The sequence below is a fragment of the Haliotis rubra genome, unplaced genomic scaffold, assembly GCF_003918875.1.
Source record: "Haliotis rubra isolate DU_JTF1 unplaced genomic scaffold, ASM391887v1 Scf642, whole genome shotgun sequence".
Taxonomy (NCBI): domain Eukaryota; kingdom Metazoa; phylum Mollusca; class Gastropoda; order Lepetellida; family Haliotidae; genus Haliotis; species Haliotis rubra.
In genome coordinates this window covers 482,250-503,275 of record NW_025767349.1, presented here as the reverse complement: position 1 = coordinate 503,275, position 21,026 = coordinate 482,250, and the positions used below count along the sequence as shown (strand labels likewise).

At 37.7% G+C, this 21,026-nt stretch overlaps 1 protein-coding gene across 3 annotated transcripts in view; it reads left to right on the top strand.

Annotated features, from left to right (window-relative positions):
* The first annotated feature begins 67 nt into the window (after positions 1 to 67).
* Positions 68 to 21,026, top strand: part of LOC124256901 (protein SCAI-like) — a 43,396-nt gene continuing 22,437 nt past the window's right edge. Inside the window, exons 1-7 of one of the 3 annotated variants that reach the window (XM_046690871.1) lie at positions 84 to 189; positions 7,410 to 7,505; positions 7,950 to 8,036; positions 8,864 to 8,962; positions 14,521 to 14,565; positions 19,182 to 19,278; positions 19,898 to 19,996. In XM_046690871.1, the coding sequence (XP_046546827.1) occupies positions 89 to 189; positions 7,410 to 7,505; positions 7,950 to 8,036; positions 8,864 to 8,962; positions 14,521 to 14,565; positions 19,182 to 19,278; positions 19,898 to 19,996 (624 nt within the window). In that variant the 5' untranslated portion in view covers positions 84 to 88. Of the gene's footprint in view, positions 190 to 7,409; positions 7,506 to 7,949; positions 8,037 to 8,863; positions 8,963 to 14,520; positions 14,566 to 19,181; positions 19,279 to 19,897; positions 19,997 to 21,026 lie in introns of all 3 variants that reach the window. The other 2 variants (XM_046690873.1, XM_046690872.1) reach the window with 2 other exon arrangements.

The window sequence follows — 21,026 nt, the reverse complement described above, 5'->3', positions numbered from 1 at the left end:
AAACTATACTTTTGGCAATGGTAAAAAATCCCACTCAAGTAAATATAACATAAATAGAGTAGAGAGTATGGCAACCACAAAAACAAATATGGCGGACGAAGTACCGACCATGGATGAAAACGAGAGAAAAGTCGTCAACGAATTCTGCCACCTGTTGGAAAAATCGAAACAGCTCTTTAATGGCCTTAGGTGCATATTTTATTATTCTACTCCATCTTCCAGTTTTGAACGATTGTGTTGTAATATTACGATTTCTTCACACATTAATAATTCGTAATTCCTGCATAAACATGCCGGTGGTAAATGCCATTGGTGATTGGTATTGGTAAATGTAATATTTGTTTACTGAACGAAAGCAGGAGGGTCTTATGTTTCTGTACTGGTTATGTTATATGATAATCCCTCGTATGTAATCTTGCTATCTCAGAATCAACTTGTACTATGAATCTTTGAAAAATACGTTATATTTTACAGTTCTTTCGCGTTAAACTTTACGTGAGGACGATCAGAGAGTGAATGACCACAGGTTCACATTGTAGTCCTTCTTATACAAACTGGGGCCTGTTGGTCAGAGTTTAGATTCATGTGTGATCATGGGTTTTTTGTGTGATCTAGATTCAATATATTGCTTTCGTATGTGAAGACTAAAACTGCCCTTAGCCAAATCACTGAAGAAAACGTTCCCAGTTTGACAAAAATGACTCCACTCTTCACTGGTGAAAACAGACTTATTACTTAAGATATTAATATATATATATTACTTAATATAAAAATTATTTTCAAAATATTCATATCTGTCGTTTTTGTAATCTTAAGTCTTAACAGGCTTAACAATGGGACAAATACGAGGATTAATCTAGAAATAGCTTTCAATTTATTCCAATAATTTCAGATCTTTTTGAGAGTGTCGAACATCTATTAATCGAATGCTGCCATTTCATTTCAATTCTTATTATGAATGTTAAATAATCTACACCTTGCTAAGGATGCTTTTGTCTGGGGCTATTTAAGCCACAACCTTCTATCATGGGTTATCTGTTCAGTCAGTGTCATTTCTGACAGATGGTCTAAATGTACAGCTAGCCAGTCCGCTAGTCTGGTAATTTTTTTAGATGTTCCATACATCTGAGTGAATTCACAATATCTTGATATCTTGTCTGGTTAAATCCATTTCAGGCTGGTAACATTTTGAAGTTACCACACCTGATGTCTGGCTGGGTTTTGGCTTATTTCATACATTGGTTCAGTACTGGATACATTAGTGAGATTGCACTAAATAAGTGAAATCATAATAATATAGTATTGTTGATGTCACATTGTGCAGTTTTGTGCTTTATGCATTAATGTGTACCACAGGGCTCAAATCAGCTTTGAGGTAGAGACAATAGACATGTTATCAGGAAAATTGTTTATAAACAGACAAGCTTGTTCCTTTGCATTTAGAAATTGTAATCACATGAAAATGGCAGCTGTCAAAAACACGGAAAATGGTGTTACCCTCACCCTCTGTCTTATGATATGTTCAGCAAGATAAATTACAGATATATACCTGTCTGATCAAAAGCTGAATCGTGTTAATTCAGTGATGTTTGCTGGCTATTTGTTTTTCATTCCATGGTAAAGGGCTATTGTGTAATAAGTGTACATTCTTGCATATCACACATGAAAATCCTTGCAAGATCTCAATTTCAGAATTACTGTTGTTTTTTCTTCTGCTCTCCATTTCTTGCTGAATTAATTTGTAAGGCAGTTCATGTTTACATATCTGATCATTCCTTGTACCATGTTTGCTGTTATTCATTACACCAAAGATGTCTTAAACGTTACCATATGTCTCTCCCCCAGACAGAAGGGGAAGGGAGACATTATTTTTGGTTAGGTCCCTGCTGGCCATGACACGGGCATCGACTCAGATGTTTTTGTTCCCATCTATTCTGAGCTACCCCTTCAGAAACATCAAATTTGTATGTGCTTTTCTTATTAGCTAAACTAGTGCCTTTGGCTCTTTTGCAATTGGTACTGTATTTCCTTCCAAACAGTTATGACTTAATTTTTACCAACTCTGGACTCTAGGATTTGGTGGGATTGTACAAGAAACACTATTAAGCCTTATTATATACAAAATGTTCTGCAACTCTTGAGACATGAAATTTCTCTATGGGCATGCTGTACGAAAAACGTTTCAGTTAGAAACCCAGACATTGTCTGTCAGTGCCATGATCACTGTCTTTTGGAATCATTTTAGTCTATTTTGTCATGTTTATGATTACAGACTGATTTATTTTTCACTTGACTCCAAGCTTATGTTGAGGTTAATTGTCAAGGCTTGGCATGAGGTAGTTGATTTGACTTGCTACCCACAGTTTGATGTCGAGCCACTTATCATGCTTGATATATCATACATAACACAGTTATTATTGATTAGTATGATCAATATATCTTAAAGGTATTGAATGTGTTCAAAGATCAATATTTTGTGGACATGTAAGGTTAGACACAAATCTGGAAGACTTTTCTGCATCTAAACAAATATTACGTTGTATCTTTTTATAATAGGTTCAACTGGTGCTTGTTTTGTATATATTGTTATGTATATAGACTTTAGGCAGAACATCAACATAGTCAGCTTCAGAATTATCCGTGAACAAGGCCTTCTGGTTGACAGGTACAGGCTGTGCGACATGTTCTGTCAATGTAGTTTTTAGTAATAGGACAACATGTGAACAGAGGACTTACCTGAGCCCATGGGAACAACTGCCATACAATCAGGCGATCTAGCAGACATTCCAGAATTTTCTTTTGTTCAGTTTTCAAACTTTTAAATAACTGATCAAGAGCTTTGTAAAAATATTTTCAAAGTGTAATTTCTAAAGGAAGTTGCCTGTTTGGACTGACTGACAGTTGTTTTTTTTTACGCTGCTTTTAGCAATATTCCAGCAACATCACGGGGGAGGACACCAGAAATGGGCTTCACACATTGTGCCCATGTGGGGATTTGAACCTGGCGTGACGAGCCAACGCTTTAACCATTAGGCTACCCCACCGCCCCATCCTATTTGGAACCAGAGCTGTAAAGATTATAGATCATGTAGACTATCAGTGTAAAATGAGGATAATGTACAGTATAACTTCAAATGTCACAGTTTGCGTCAAATGTCATTGATTAGATGATTAGATTAGAGATCATGTAGACTATCAGTGTAAAATGAGGATAGTATACAGTGTAACTTCATTATTATTGGAAACTATTGCAAAAACATTCAGGTTAGCTAATTAGCCACATAACTGTTTGTGTGAGGTGTGTGTGTGTGTGTGTGGATAATGTTGCAAACATCCAAAATTGAAGGTGAGCTATGGATTGTTTTTTATCTCGGAACTCATTTTTGATATTTCCATTGCCGTTATATTTTAATTCTGATGATGGCAAAATGTAGACTTTAGGTAGGTCTCAGAGGCCTCTAATATTTTCCCAAACATATGATTCTGTACCATTGTGCTCTTATCACACCTAGCAAGTTCAAGTTTAAATTCTTTATTCACAGGCCAATGGCCAAAACAAAACAAAGCATAATATTACAATTCACAATCATGGGTGGTTGGTGGATTCACCAAATAATTTACTGCCATGAAACAGCCATATTTCAATAGCCTAAGCACATAATAGTTGAATCAAGAAGTTACATTTTGTTTATATACACTCGTGATGTGGTAAATACACTTAGATGAACTTATATAACATTTGAGCATGGATTATTCATAGACTGGACATACTTAACCATACTAGGAGGTGAATTATATATTATAGATTGACAAATAACGTACACGGTATTTGACAAAGAGCAGGCATACTAATAACATGGTATTCGTCTTCAACATCATTATCACAGTAATGACAAAGTTGCCTATCAAGGGGAAGTTTCATATTGCTTCATCGTCTTCTTTCTATCATAAATATGTGTGAACTTAAACTGAAGTGGGACAGTGCAAGTCTATATTTAGAAATATTAGCAACAGTTAGATATTTTTCAAAATACAAAGACTCCTTAATATAGAGATAACTTCTAGTTTCACTAAGACTGAAGAGATTTGATTTCAACAGTTTATGAATATCAGTTATTCTTTGGATAAATTCAGATATAAATCTAGATAAATTCCGATACATATTGTGAGAGCCACACATGGCCAATTCCGTATTAATCAAAAAAAATATTTTTAACTAAAAGAGCCCAATGTTCAAATGTAGGTTGTGCATCTGAGATTTTTAATAACAATCTGTAAATAATAGATATATATCTGTCTTTGCAAGATTTTACCTACAGCCAGTATTTTACAATTCATATTAATCTTCGAATAACAATGGTAATAATACACCCAACTCTCCATAGACATATGCAGATGGGGTTGTTTATTTCACACCTAAGATCAGGAATCAGAGATGAACTCTTTGATTGCTTTCGCTTCTATGAATCCCCAAACTTCACAGCCAAAACTCAGAACTAGGTACTATAGAAGATTTAAATAACTGATACTTATCAGAAACTTGGATATGTTTGTTATTAAGAACCTGACATAAGAGACAAGAGCTTTCATACTTTGTTCAGCCAATGCTTCTGAAAAGCTACCTGTTGATGAAAGTACAATACCAAGGTACTTAAAATGAGAGACAACTTCAACTTTCTCTCTATCCCTTGCAAAACCAAACTTCTTTTATTCCTAATCTACCACCTTTTCTAAAAAACAACAATATTGTTTTTGTGACATTAACAAATAGTCCATTTGTCACAATAACTTGGGGGGATGTCTTTGCAAATTTTGCACTCTGCATGCAATACATGTAATCAAGATGATCTATGGTTGGGGATAATTGCAAACATCCAAATTTGAAGGTGAGCTACGGATAATTTTTTTATCTCAGAGCTTATGTTTGAAATTTCCGATAGATCGGTGGTAAGGGTCTGTTGAAACTGATCTTTGAGTGAAGTTATATTATAATTCTGATTATAGCAAATGTAGATTTTGAAATTTAGAGGCCTCTAATATTTTCACAAATGTATAATTCTGTACCATTTTGCTCTTATCACAATTAACAGCTGTGAAATACTAGACCTGTTTATTGCAAGTAGAAGTGAACTGTCATAAGATCATTCGTGTTTATCCCACTGGAAGAGTCAGCCCAGCTAATGGAGTTAAATAATCAATGCTTGATATTAGCCATGTTTGTCTGTAGTCTATGAATTATTAATCTGTTGTGCGGTTGGTTGTCACCCAGCTGGCTGGTTCAACAATGTGGCCAGGCAGCATGACTGAGTACTCACCAAGAAGGCTGTCTGTATCACTGAATATAGACGGAAAAGTCAGTCACTGATTTTAGATCAACATTATATTGTGAGTTTCAATATCTTCACCCTGAAAATCTGGGGTAGAACTGGTCTTTGCTTGTCATGAGGCACAACTGAAGACATGTGGCAGTCCGACTTGTTGACTTGGTTGATACATGTCATCATATACCACCTGTGAAGATCAATGCTCATGATGTCAATCACTGGATTGTCTGGTCCATATTCAATTTCACCTTGTGAACATCGGAGGTAGAACTGGTCTTCAGCAGCCAATGATTGTCTAAGAGGCGACTAAAGGGATCTGATAGTCAGACTTGCTGACTTGGTTGATGCATGTCATCAATGTTCATGATGTCAATCACTGGATTGTCTGGTCCATGTTAAATGTCACCTTGTGAACATCTGTGGTCTCTGGTCTTCAGCAGCCAATGATTGTCTAAGAGGTGACTAAAGGGATCTGATGGTCAGACTTGCTGACTTGGTTGATGCATGTCATCAATGTTGATGATGTCAATCACTAGATTGTCTGGTCCATGTTCAACTTAGCCTTGTGAACATCGGAGGTAGAACTGGTCTTCAGCAACCAATGATCGTCTAAGAAGCGACTAAAGGGATCTGATGGTCAGACATGCTGACTTGGTTGATGCATGTAATCGATGCTCATGATGTCAATCACTAGATTGTCTGGTCCATAATTAGGGTATAAAATTGAATGTGGGATGCATAGAATGACATACACAGAGATGCTGCTGCTGCCAACAGCATGTATATGGTTAAAACTAAAGCAATCGAAATTTTTTATACACTTGAGGATTTCTTTTTCAAACCCCATCTATGTTCCCATACAAGAAAAGCGATTTGATCATGTTGATACAGAAGCCTGATCAGGACAGCCTTTTGGGTGGTGCGGTAGCCAGGTGGTTAAGAGTTTGCTATTCACACCGCGTCAATTCCCAAAAGGGGTTCCACATGTGAAGTCAAATCTTGATGTCCCCTGTATTGATATATTGGAATATTGCAAAATGCAGAGTGAAAAACAGCTCACACTGATCAACAGTTCTTTTGAAATTGGCCTTTTGTGAAATTGTGTCTCTTTCAGTAGTGCTGTGGGTGCCAATGTGTGAGGATGTGTTCCCAGAATGTATTGATTCTCTTAATGATCATGATGTAATATGAAGTACAGTTGCTATGGTTACCTAACAGGTTAATCACCTGGGACATCAAATGAATTCATTTTGATGTTTGTAAATACCAAGGGACTGAATCAGGATATTTCAACTGAACAGGTTGTCATGGTGATGTGGGATGGAACAGACCTAGGTTTGATAATCTTGTACTCGTTCAATAACCTGTACAAAATTTTTAGTGGTTCATTAGTATGGCAAATAGAGTCATATTTTTTCAACTGAAAAATATACAATGAGAAGTATATGTCCTAAAATAATATCAGCTGTTTTATATAAATCTTCTCATTGGCTGATATAGCAGCATTAACAATGCTAAATTATTCTTAACTGTGTTAAGTAAAATAAAAGAAACAATGTGCTAAAAAAGTATTTTTCCCAACTTACTTGCCAGGAATACTTGGTTTGGGATCACAGATGCATAATTTATTTAGGAAAATGATTATGATTTTAGAAAATGCCAACATTTAATATTCTTTTCTAGGGTTGATTGCAAAAACGATTGAAGATAATAGATTGAAAGAAATATTAACAATTTTTTATATACTGAAACAAATTAGTTTTTAGGAATTGATGAAGATGGAAAGCAACCTTTTTTGTTTAATAGAGAAATGTCCACAGAATAATGCATGAATCATTGTGTCACGGCTCACCATTAATGTGAAATATGCTTTTGGTGTATTTGCTCGAAGTTACTTCCCCTTTATTCATCTGTAATTTGATCACTGAGATCTTTATGCTCAATATCAATAGCCTACACTACTATTTTCCCAAGTTTTCTGTTACCCACTATGTTTTTGATCCCAGATAACTCCCTGAATGTTCCATCCACATGCTGTAATAAGAATGTTTGCCATGTTACTGATGAAATGTTGTCCTCTTGCAGAGACTTACCCCAATATGGTCACAAACAATGGCAGTCCTACTTTGGCCGCACATTCGATGTGTACACAAAACTCTGGAAGTTTCAGCAGCAACACAGGTATTACTGTCATCAGTGCTGGATGTGATAACCAAGACTGATTAAGCCAGTTGATTAAGCTAGTTATCCCTGTGAATGTGTATTGGTACTGTTATGTTTCAGTACATTAAACTGAAACATTTTATTGTCTATTTATCAAAAGTGAAAATAACCTGTCACTGCTTCAAAACATGAAGAAAGTTGTCTGCAAAATGATGATGATCTTTTCCACAAAACTACCTGTCATGTTCAGTGAACAATTATTTATTTCCAGTTTATTTGTAGAATGACATGCGCACACATGCATGCAAGCACAGACACACACTCACACGGAGACATACATGTAAGGAGGCACACACATGCACACACACACACTCACTCACACAGAGATATCCTTGATATTGTTGTTAAGTACTGAATGTTGACTATACTAGAGGACTTTCTTACACGATTTTCCGTTTTCAGACAAATACTTGATTCCAAGTACGGGCTGAAGAGATGGCAGATTGGAGAAATTGCTTCTAAGATAGGACAGCTTTACTACCATTACTAGTAAGTTATGGTTTCAGTTGCTTCACTTCTCATATCTAAACCTTATGGTTATATCAATAGACGGTATGGTGGGTGAGTGGATGGATGGGTGAAAGGATGGATGCAGGAAGGATGGATAGATGGGTGGGTGGGTGAAAGGATGGATGGATGGGTGGGTGAAAGGTTGGATGGATGGGTGGGTGAAAGGATGGATGGATGGGTGGGTGAAAGGATGGATGGATGGGTGGGTGAAAAAGGATGGATGGATGGGTGGGTGAAAGGATGGGTGGGTGAAAGGATGGATGGATGGGTGGGTGAAAGGATAAATGCAGGAAGGATGGATAGATGGATGCATGGGAGGGTGGGTGAAAGGATGGATGGGTTGGTGAAAGGATGGATGGGTGGGTGAAAGGATGGATGGGTGGGTGAAAGGATGGATGGATGGGTGGGTGAAAGGATGGATGCAGGAAGGATGGATAGATGGATGCATGGGAGGGTGGGTGAAAGGATGGATGGGTGGGTGAAAGGATGGATGGGTGGGTGAAAGGATGGATGGATGGGTGGGTGAAAGGATGGATGCAGGAAGGATGGATAGACGGATGCATGGGTGGTCGGATGTATGGATGGAGAGATGGATGGATATGGATGAGTGGGTGGATGGAGGGAGGGGTGGAGGCAGGGATAGATGGATATGGATAGGTGGTTGGATGGATAGACCAGTGGACAGACACATGGTTCTCTTATCCAAGCTCTGTAACAATTCCTTAAAAGCTGTTGCCTGTTTCAACTCTGACTTGCTATGATACTGGTGTATGTATTTTTGATATATTTACTTCTTTCTTTTCCAGTTTGCGAACCAGTGAGACGAACTACTTGAATGAGTCTTTCTCTTTCTACTCTGCGATACGAATGAGAGCTTACTACTCCAAGGCAACCAAAGAGGAGAGGTAGAATGCTTAGTCCAGGTGGCTCCATGGTCCGCCATTCCTTGTTGGTCCACTCTGTACCTGGGCATGTGGGGTCTAAGAGTCACAATAAGCTGTGCAGAGTTGTGTCCCTTAGCCGTTACATGATCTGCTGGGACAAAGCCAGAGTATGAACCTTTGGGCATGGTCCGTGTTATGAGTTTTGCCAAAGTTTTAACGTCTACGACCTGAGTCACTTTGGGCTATTTTCATAATTTAATCTGATATAATTGAACTGAGATACTGTACAGAGCAGTGTGAAACCCAACTCTCATTGACTTACATACAGAACATACAAAATTGGTCTCTCCTTCCTCTGTCACATTCTCATCTAATCCCCTGCTATATATCTGTGTTTATTGAGTTTTTATGTGTAGACTCTCAGATTGATAGAATCTCGATCTTATCTTAGCCACATTGCTTGTCTACTAGTGACAGATTAATTCGCTGAACTATTATAGGTAAACAGGTTATGAAAATATGTAAAAATGTTTTTTCTGCGAAATTTTATATATTTATTGATGAGCATAAACAGATTAAGTACATGCCGATGTTGATGTTATGGACTTGTTTCATGGAATTTTATCTAAAAATAACTGAAGGTACAAGGGAATGATAATATCATGAAGATCACTGTTATAAGTTTCAAAAGGCAGTCATCAAATCAATGACAAAGTTTGCATGTTAACATACATATGTGTGTATAATACACCTCTTCATGTTTATTAGGTAGCCTAGTGGTTAAGGCGTTTGCCCGTCACGCTGAAGACCCGGGTTCGATTCCCCACATGGGTACAATGTGTGAAGCCCATTTCTGGTGCCCCCTGCCATGATATTGCTGGAATAGTGCTAAAAGTGGCATAAAACCACACTCAGTTAGTCAGTCCTCTGGTTGGGGTAGCTGTGCTTTTTGCTTCAGTAGCAGTGATGGGAAGATAACAAACATAGTTGATATTTCAATGTAATTCTAAATTTGTCGATAATATTATTACAGACACGATTATTTCTCACAAAAGAACTTTTTCTTAAATGTTATTTTTACATGTTTCTAAATGGCATGAATGTAAGAGGTAATGAAATTGCCCAGATCTTACTCGGAATTGCCCATCATTATAATTCCCTCACCACCTTTTCATCAAATCTCATCATAAATTATGATAGACAGTGAATTTCAATTCGTTTCTGATATGTTACTCGGTGCACCTTTTTCTCCATCTCTTCATCCATCCATTCTCATCTTGTCTGTATTTCACTGTCAGAACTCTCATCGATATTTCAAGTATCTCATATTTGAAACACAACTTTGATAAATATTTACCTTTAGCATTTATTCAGTGTTAACATTTATCTGTAGATAACTCACCTTTCATTCTCTGATTCCAAATAAGATTTCTAGTGCAGTATAGGCCCCCAGCATTCTTGTTCATCGTATCCAAAGAGTTGATTAAATAAGGTATAGCCATTCCTGATAATGCTGATTGTGTGTCTTCAAAACCTAATGCGGGTTAGAATTGATCTTCAGCAACCCATGCTTGTCGTAAGAGGCGACTAACGGGGTCGGGTGGTCAGCCTCGCTGACTTGGTAGACACATGTCATCGTATCCCATTTGCATAAATCGATTCTCATCCTGTTGATAACTGCATTGTGTGGTTCAGATTATTTACAGACCGCTGCCTTATAGCTGGAATATTGCTGTGTGGAGCGTTAGGCATCAACAAACAAACCAATCATAACCTAATGGAGTGTTGCTCATGATATCAGCCACTTGTTTGCCTGGCTCAGGTTAGATTAATTACAGCGTGGCTGGAATATCGCTGAACGCAAACTCAACATGATCTCATTCTTCCTGAATAATTCACTACTGAACCAGATGTCACTGACCATGAAGGTTTTTCCCGATTCAAATTTTCCCAACCTGAAGAAATGATAAGGGATCAGGGACTTATCTGGACAGATTCATCAGATATTTGACTCCATGTCTAAGGAAATGTCAACTAAAAACTTCCAGGTTAGATTGAACATTTCCCAGTTCATGCTGTTATGTATATAAGTAGTGTTATGGCCTTGCAAGGTAACTTCTGTGTCACCAATAACAGGACCTGTCTTGAAGAAGAGACATTATTGCCAAGTTCATCAATATTTATTTCAGAGTTAAAATCCAAGATGAAATGTCTCTGAGTTATGAAAATTAAAAAATTATGTGACGTTTTAAAAAATTTGCCTGCAAGGGCACTAAGTTCGGATTTCCTTATAAATCCTTGGGAGATACAAATTGCATTGTATATGCCCCCCTATTTTGGACCCCGTCTTCATGCCAGGGATATCAGGTTGAGTAGATGCTGTCAGCATGCCATGGTCATGCTGCCATGCTAGTCATGCTGCCATTGTAGTCAATGCGTTAGTTGTACATAAACATTGTTGGGGTAGATGAAGCAACATATTTTACTGATAGTGTTCTGATGAAGAAAACAGCATCATTAAAATCTGGCGTTGTTCCTCAAAGCAATGTCAGTGCTAAAGTGATTATATCTCCTACAATGGGATCGGGTGGTCAGGCTCGCTGACTTGGTTGACACATGTCATCATATCCCAATTGTGTAGAACGATGCTCATGTTGTTGATCAATGGATTGTCTGGTCCAGTCTCGATTATTTACAGACCGCTGCCATATAGCTGAAATATTGCTGAATGCAAAATATCTCTTATGCTTCCACATAGACTCTTGATGGATGTAACATTAAGCTTGCTTTGTAGCTTTTGCTCAGATCTTTTACCCTCAATTCAATACCTCACTCGGTCAACACCTGACAACCTTCCATGGGTCAGGGTTCACAGGTGGAACAGTCATCTAAGGCATTGTAGTTCACTGTGCAGAGTTGCATCCCTTGGATGTGCCAGGAACCTATGATTAAGGGTTCAAATCCCAATGTCAAGAACATTATGCTTCTAGGTTTGCCAGTACCATGGGTGTGGGTTTACCAGAATGGTATATGTCTGAGACATGGATCACTTCTAGCTTTCCTTCCACATTGATCTCACATACTTCCATATATACTAGTCACACTTTGCTAAGGACCAAATCATGGATTCTACAGAAAACTATGATGTGAGGTCAAATTTGGTTTAAATATCTAAGTTTATTGTAAGCATGGATCCTAGGTTTCAGTATGTCATTTCATCTTGTGGAACCCATACCTGCTATTGACAGGTGTTGTGTACTTGTCAATGACTCGTTCCATGATTTGCAAAATGGTTGATTGGTGCCATGAAAACCATGTTTATGGTTACTCATGTCTCAAGTGCATAAGGTTAGATTAAAGTGACTGTTTGCCTAAAGTGGGGTTACCATATTATTATTTATCCAGTTTTAAATGGATACAATTTCAAATTATAAATCTATGTTTTAGTAAAGTTGTGAATTTTTGTGATCCTTTGCAAAGTGTGAGTAGTATAACTGGAATACTGTTCAAACTGGCATTAAACCCACCTCACTCACTCTTAGTATTTAGGTAGCCATAGGTTACATAACCCTGATCCAACTATGACCACCCAAAGAAATCACATGGCTTTTTGAGCAGGTTAGATCTGTCTGAAATGATATTTTTTGCCCTTTGTCAGAAGCAATTTCTTCTTGGTCTAAAAGCCTGTCTGACAAAACACAAACCCACATAACGCTCCAAAATGAAAGGCTGTGAACTATCCATGACACAGCATATTCTTCTTCATTCAGAGGGGTGGTGGGGTAGCCTAGTGGTTAAAGTGTTCGCTCATCATGCTGAACACCTGGGTTCGATTCCCCACATGGGTACAATGTGTGAAGCCCATTTCTGGTGTCCCCCAAAATGATATTGTTGGAATATTGCTAAAGGAGGCGTAAAACCATACTCACTCACTCATTCAGAGGTACCTGTTTGTGTTTGATTTCATGATGTAGAAATCAGACATGTTCCTCGGAATGATGAGCTCACTTGTACCTGTAATTTCAAACTAATACCCTGATTTGAATTTTACCTGACCTGCTATTTGGGTGGGTTGCAAGATGTTGACAGAGAGAGGTATTGAATCAGTGTAGAAGATTCGACTTTGAGGAACCTTACACCATCTACAGTCCGTTTGAGTCAGAAACGGACCGATGAATTGCAAATTTTATCATTGTACAAAATTGCCACATAAATATAAATAGTACACGTTTATCATTTACTAATACCCAACAGCTTTCTTATATTTGAAAATTTTCCGGACTCCACCAAAAAAGTTCTTTAAGAAACTATCATTAAAATTTTGACACAGCTCACTATTTGTTACGAGGGAGGAGTGCAGAGAAAGGGACAGCCAGGTGTGCGAGAAGCACGTGCACAAGTGCCCACCAAGTTATTGATTCATTAGCCTGTGCTGTGCCGTCTCCATCCTTTCTCGCACACCTGGCTGTCCCTTTCTCTGCACTCCTCCCTCGTAACAAATATGAAAAACCACAAGTAGCTTCACAACCTGTAATTCTCTTTACGGTTATATGTAATGTCAGCGGAGAAAGATTCATGTCATCAATTATCTTAGAAAACTATAAGGTTTAATAACAGTGTTCACAGAGAATATTTATGAAGTTATGTATATTATTCCAAACAAGTTAAAGAACAAACAATTCTTTTCATATCACTATGCCAGCCATAGTAATAAGGAAGAATTGGATGTTCCCTAACTTCTTTTGTGTAGTATATGTTTCTCCAAGAACTTCTGAAGTTTTGCCAGCACTAAACGTATTTTTGTAGTGCTGTTACCATGGTTACCATGTTGACATAAAATGCTATGAAGAATTACTTTTTGCAAATTTATCTACGAGCATGACAATAACATATCTGATAAATAAATAACCATCGGAATTAGTTGATTTACATATATTGAATTTCCATGTTACCATGGCTGGTTTTGTCACATGGTCTTTGTTCAATGAGATTACTGAAGAAACTTTCCCATATGTCCTCAAAATGAATAGTTGTTGAAATGCAAATTTACAGATTGTCCCAACTAATAATTCACTATTGAAACTTACCTGATATTTATTTCTACCATTGTGTTTAAATACCAGTTGAACAACTGCAGTTTTGTTTATACTGGCTCTTTGTGCCTAGAATTTTAGACACAGTTGGCCTTATTTTATTCATTGGTTTACAGATCTTTTACAAAATAATACTGTTTGTGGTCAAAATTACAATATTCGTTAAAATGATCAATTGAAATTATTTTGATGAAAGCAAAAATGAAAATTGCTGTTTTGACAAAGTTTATCAATGATTAAAAATCAAAAACTTGTTCCATCCTTTATAAATCTACATGTGGAGAATGTTTTCATCATTGAAATTTGTTAAAAGATGAGGTGACAGGCTACCCGTCTAGTATTTCAACATATTTCAGTGATAAAAATAATCTTTGATTTCATTCCACATAGATTGAATCTTTAAACCAAAGGGTGAAAAAGGTCTTGGTGGTTTCTAGCTGCAATGCCATTGTTTAGTGCTAGATGTTTTCCTATTCTACTCCACAGTACACTACATGACATAGGAAAGTCACTAGTTATCTCCCATGACAGGTCAGTCTAAGTCGACCCTGGTGACAGTGTCTCCTATAGTCATCGTTTCTACATGTGCATGCATGGCTCAGTCCCGCGTCCGTCATTCCTTCCATTGGTGATCTAGTTCTCGCTGCTCATTATATTGTAGGGTGTTAGAGACAGTCTTAGCTGTAGTAGACACGTCAGGACAACTTTCACTTGCAGGGACTATAGTAAGATTATACATATATAACATCATTGCATTTTCTATATTGTATGTTTTTCAGAATGTTATTACTTTTGATTAGAATTGGGACACACTTTGTTTATTCCCTGTTCTGGATTTACAAGAATAGGTAGCTAACAATTTAAAAGCTTTTATTGAAAGTCTGATATTTTCCATATTTCAGAAAGTAATTCCTAAATCCTTAAGTAGTTAATGATGTCCATTATTATCCAACAGTTATAGCCAGACAAAAAGAAAGAAATCCAGATATGCCCTCTCAAAGTAAATACTGCAAGGACCTTCTTCCAAAGTTACTAGTATACCCAAACAGTACCTGAAAAGTATTCCCTACTTCCATAGGCATTATGTTCATTGAGCTAAAATATCCTTTATATCCTACTGACAAGGCCTCCTTCATTAAAGTCTCCTGTATTTAGGAAAAATGTGTAATATTTTGAAAGTAGCTGCCAACCCCCATAACTGTTGTGTCCTCAACCCTTCCGCTTTAGTCCTCACCAGCTTATGATGTCCTCCTTGGCTTAGATGACGCCATTATGTACAATCTGTGGTCCCTGTACTGTAACGCTGTGTTGTTAGACAGCTGCATTACCAGCTACCTGTGGCAGTAAGTAGAGATCAAGTTAGGCATACCTTTGACATGCACACCAGTAACTTGCATATCAGTAACTTACATACCAGTGAGATGCATATCAGTAATTTGCATACCAGTAACTTGCATATCAGTAATCATATCATTAACATGTTCACGGAATCATACCAGTTAGGCAGTATAATGTTCAAGGAATCATACCAGTAACATGTTCAAGGAATCATACCAGTACCGTGTTCTAGGAATCATACCAGTAATGTGTTCAAGGAATCATACCAGTAACATGTTCAGGGAATCATACCAGTAACATGTTCAGGGAATCATACAAGTAACATATACAAGGAATCATACAAGTAACATGTTCAAGGAATCATACAAGTAACATATACAAGGAATCATACAAGTAACATGTTCAGGGAATCATACAAGTAACATACAAGGAATCATACAAGTAACATGTTCAGGGAATCATACAAGTAACATACAAGGAATCATACAAGTAACATGTTCAGGGAATCATACCAGTAACATATACAAGGAATCATACAAGTAACATATACAAGGAATCATACAAGTAACATGTTCAAGGAATCATACAAGTAACATGTTCAGGGAATCATACCAGTAACATGTACAAGGAATCATACAAGTAACATGTTCAAGGAATCATACAAGTAACATGTTCAAGGAATCATACAAGTAACATGTTCCAGGGATCATACCAGTAACATGTACAAGGAATCATACAAGTAACATGTTCAAGGAATCATACAAGTAACATGTTCAGGGAATCATACAAGTAACATGTTCAAGGAATCATACAAGTAACATGTTCAAGGAATCATACAAGTAACATGTTCAGGGAATCATACCAGTAACATGTTCATGGAAGCACACAAGTAACATGTTCAAGGAATCATATAGTAACATGTTCAAGGAATCATACAAGTAACATGTTCCAGGAATCATACCAGTCACATTGTATCGGCCAGTAACATATACACAGGTTACATCACAGCAGCAAAGTGACTCCTATACCAAACACACTGACATTAGTGACATGAAGACTAGTGTGTGCAGCTTATCATTGTCACATGCTTCTGTGTTAGATTTCTGCAGGATGTCGTTACCACTTGACATGTTCCAGTGACAAACATGGCTCATTACACCAACTACTGTCTTTGATAATATTGTTGTATTCTGTCAGAAGCACTGGTACATACTGTTCAGTGTACATGAGGCATACAGTAGAATCCTTGCTATAAATGTATCTGATTATCTAAACACATATTGCAACTCGCAGATTAACTATAATAATGATAACAGCCATAATTCTTGCAGCAAGATCAATGAAACAAGCAAGGTTGCCCTAACACTGTTGATGGACTGTAATGTTCTTTTTAATCAAATTTCATTCCCTGCATCGGTGTGTGAGACTGGGTCACTGGCTTGACATGAAGGATGATTTATACAATGGATAGCCATGCTATATGCATCATATAACACATCTGTGTGATATACGGTGGTATATGGTCGTGCTGCTTTGAGTGTTTGCTGTGCCCTGCAGTGACCTGTGTCTCTTCCTCTTCTCTCTACTGTAGACTGAATATTGTACCAATCGCACACTCTGTAACATGTCAACACTCGACAACGCCGTTACGGTTTCTATGGTAATGGGTGTCACGGTTCCACTTGGGACAGCTTTTGTCATGATGGGGAGATATTTTCTAAGTGTTGAATGTTCTGATGTGAATCTCCTGAATTGTCAACTTGCTTGGATGGTGGGTTGAGTGGATGTTAGCACAGGTGATGGGTACTGATGAAACACACAGTTTCCTTGCATGTTCAGTTAACATGTTGGTGATGCCTGGTCAGTGTTAGACTGATTACTGCAGCTGTTACACTATCAGCTTACTTATTCACATTCAGGGCCAACTCTTACACATTACTGGCCCCAAGTGAGGATATTGAGGCCAGGTATTTATCTCCTAAAGAATCATTTTTAAATTGGGCATCATTTTCAAAAAGGAAATTTAAGATTGCCTTTTTAATCTCTCATCTCTTTTTTACTGAATAACAGGGCTGACTTTGTGAATCTTCATTATGTGACTGTGACAGTTTGGCTTTTGTGATCACAGTGATAGAAAAGGGATTCAGGCTTTGTTCCGTATTGCACACTTCAAACAAGGACCAGATTGTCTAAGGTGCTGCACCGCACATTGTCCCTTGACTGTCAAAGGATCAGTCAACATGGAGGACAAATAGTTTTGTTCGGATTTTGCTCCCAAACTCCAGAAAAAAAAATTCTGTATGTATTTTTCATTTTTTTTGGCCATTATTATTACCACCTACCAACCAGAATTTTCCACAATAAAATTCAAAATCCAAGAAGTAAAAATAAGTTGTTCTACAAGAGGTCTTGCTTTGAGTGAGTTATGGAACATGGCCAGATGATGATGAGAAACATGCTGTAGTAATCAGTCAAACACCGGCTGGATACTGGGAAATATGCAGGTGTGAAAACTTGATACCCTGGTTACATAAATTATCATGATCTTTCATACTTAGCCAGATGTTGATGATGTTGTACATAATTTACTCATATTACACGTACACTAGCCAACTTTTGATATGGTTGTTATATTGTGTTAAAAGATAATCGGAAACTGTGTATTTACAATCATGTTTGACATAAGCAGAAAATAGTTAGTCCCATGGATGTATGAAATATTATTCAAATGTCAAGATCTCCGTCCGTGCAATCCATCACTTTCAATTCAAAGACACAAAGTAATTCTAGGCTAAAAGAGGCATCGTGTTTATATAATTATAACTTACGACAATCAGTTGGTCTGTGTGTGACAAGATAGATAATTGTAATCTGATCTACTTTCACAGTCAACCATGGTTTGCCAGACTTGATTATATACAGGACTGCATCAGTCTGTGATTATAGCCACTTAGCCAACACATAAGAACACTGAAATCAGGGTTTGACACTCACTGATTTCTCCCACTTGCCAAGAGGGCAAGTATAAAAGTTAAACTACATGCCCATCACAGATACTACTTGCCCCATGTTACGCGTTAGCGAGACAAGGAGTTTGCATTGAAACTAAACAACCAACCACGTTGCTCGTGATGGTAAAAGGAAATCAGTCCCAGCCAATGAAGTCTGCCGTTGCTTTTGGCAATTTGTAAACACTACCACACAGTGAATTGAGGTTAGAAGTTGACAAAATATGTACTTGCCACTCGGGCAAGCCTTTTAGCAATTTTACTTGCCCTGATTAATTAGTACTTGCCACGGGCAAGCGGACAAGCATGAGTGTCGAACCCTGTGAAATCTGCTAAAAATGATACTAAGACCTAGCTTGTCGACACAAAGAGGCAGTAGGGTAGCCTAGTGGTTAAAGCATTGGCTCGTCAAACCAAAGACCTGGGTTCGATTCCACACATGGGTACAATGTGTGAAGCCCATGTCTGGTGTGATGTTGCTGGAATATGGCTGAAAGTGACGTAAAACTTGCTCATGGTGGACTCTAGTCATTTTGGAAAAAAGACTGCACTGTGATATAATTTGAAAATTGCTTCACACTCTCGACCTTCCTCAGCCAACATACTGTATCAAAAGTTGATTAGTGTTCATCCATATTTAAAAAATATTTTATTTGTTTTCAGATTAACTAATAGATTTTGGTATTGATATATAACGGTTTCAGTAGGATGCTTGCGTATGTATGGTGTATAGGTGTGACATGCGTGTGCCAGTGATGTACACGATGTAGCAACCTTCATGAAGGTCATGTGATGTTGCAGGCCAGACCTGATGGTGAAGAAACTCCGCTACTATGCAAGGTTTATTGTTGTATGCTTGTTGCTGAAGAAGATGAAGCTTGTGCGAGACTTGGTTCGGGTAAGGCTGAAACATTGAGTCGAGTGATATAAACATTATCGAGGTGTGGTGGGGTAGCCTAGTGGTTAAAGCTTCCTCTCGTCACTATCGCGACCCAAGTTCGATTCCCCACATGGGTACAATGTGTGAAGCCCATATCTGGTGTGCCACACCGTGATATTGCTGGAATATTGCTAAAAGCGGCGTAAAACTATACTCACTCACTTACAAACATTTTCTACCCCAGCATAAGTAATAAAAATTTCCGGAATACTTTGAAGATATGTTAGAGATGTATGAAGAATGTTTTAATTAAGAAATAATGGTTTTCTGTACAGCGCCAATGTCAAATAATTACCTGTTTTTGACTGTAGCTCCAGTGTTAAACACCTGGCCCTCTCCTCACACATCTAACCACAGTTTGTAATTCAGGCGACTGGCTAAACGCCAAAATTGGCTTTTTCTGGAAGCATTTTAATTTGATCATTTCATGGCCATTTTGATTTTCATTTTGAAACACTATTTGACGTTGCAATTATTCAAAACCTTCAGCGTCTTTTTGCTTAAACCTCTTATATAGTTATGTGACAATGGTCATTGGATTTCCCCTGGCATCTATTATTGTTACCTCTTTTGACAGGAATTGGCCAAACAGATAGATGACTACACTAGTGCATACGAACCAGACGATCAGCTGGAGTGGACGCTAGTTCTTGGTGAAATTAAGGCTTTCATTGAGGTATTATGTTTTTCCACCCCTTGCTTTGTTTCATTGCTGACAGACATGATGATAGGTTGGTTACAACCTGTTCTGTGACCTGTCAGAAAGTGTGCCATTGTTTCCTGTTTGCATGAATATTTCTTCCTTGTGTTGACCATAATTGTGCCTATCTTGTCTTCGAGAAAAATGAGAAAGAAGCTTTGTCTTGTTATCAAAGCAATTCAAATACTTTTTTCAGGAATGTTTGCACCTTTGCCAATATGGACTGCAAAAGAGATTTAAACCCCAATGAGTTTTGATAAGTTTTTAGTTACATGAAAAATTTTATACATCCCATTAGAATGTTATATCCTGTGTTCAAAATTAAGGTGAGGCCACTAACTGATGAAAGATTTAGGGAGTTGTTATGTTCAAACTGCATCAGAAAACAAGCACTCGTGTAAAATCTTCCACAGCCATGTTTATGTTCATGTTGAGGTGGCTCATTTGTCCTAGTGCTGTAATCCACTTGCAGAGTTGCTTCCCTTCAGTTTGTGTTTGTGAGAACCAAATGATGTTGGGTTTTAGTCCAAGGTTTGGCAGTGATTATCAGTTTGTCAACACCTTACAGTGTTCAACAAGTTTTGACCGTTTCAAACACCTAAGACCAGCTTCACACTGGCTTTACTTCCAGATTAAGCTAACAGTGGACAGTGACAGAATTGATCTTCAGTAACCCATGCTTGTTCCTAAGAGGCGACTAACGGGATCGGGTGGTCAGGCTCGCTGACTGGGATGACACGTCATCGTATCCCAATTATGATTGATGTTCATGCTGTTGATCACTGGTTGTCTGGTCCAGACTGGATTGTAACAGACCGTCGCCATATAGCTGGAATATTGCTGAGTGCGGCGTAAAACTCAACTCACTCACTAAGCTGACAGGAAGTTATAACAGATTACATACTACTTCATAGATAACAACCTCAGGTTTGTTGAACACTGAGAGATGTTGCTGTAGATACTTGCACAGTTATGAAACTGGTGTCAGAATCTACCTTGAACCGAT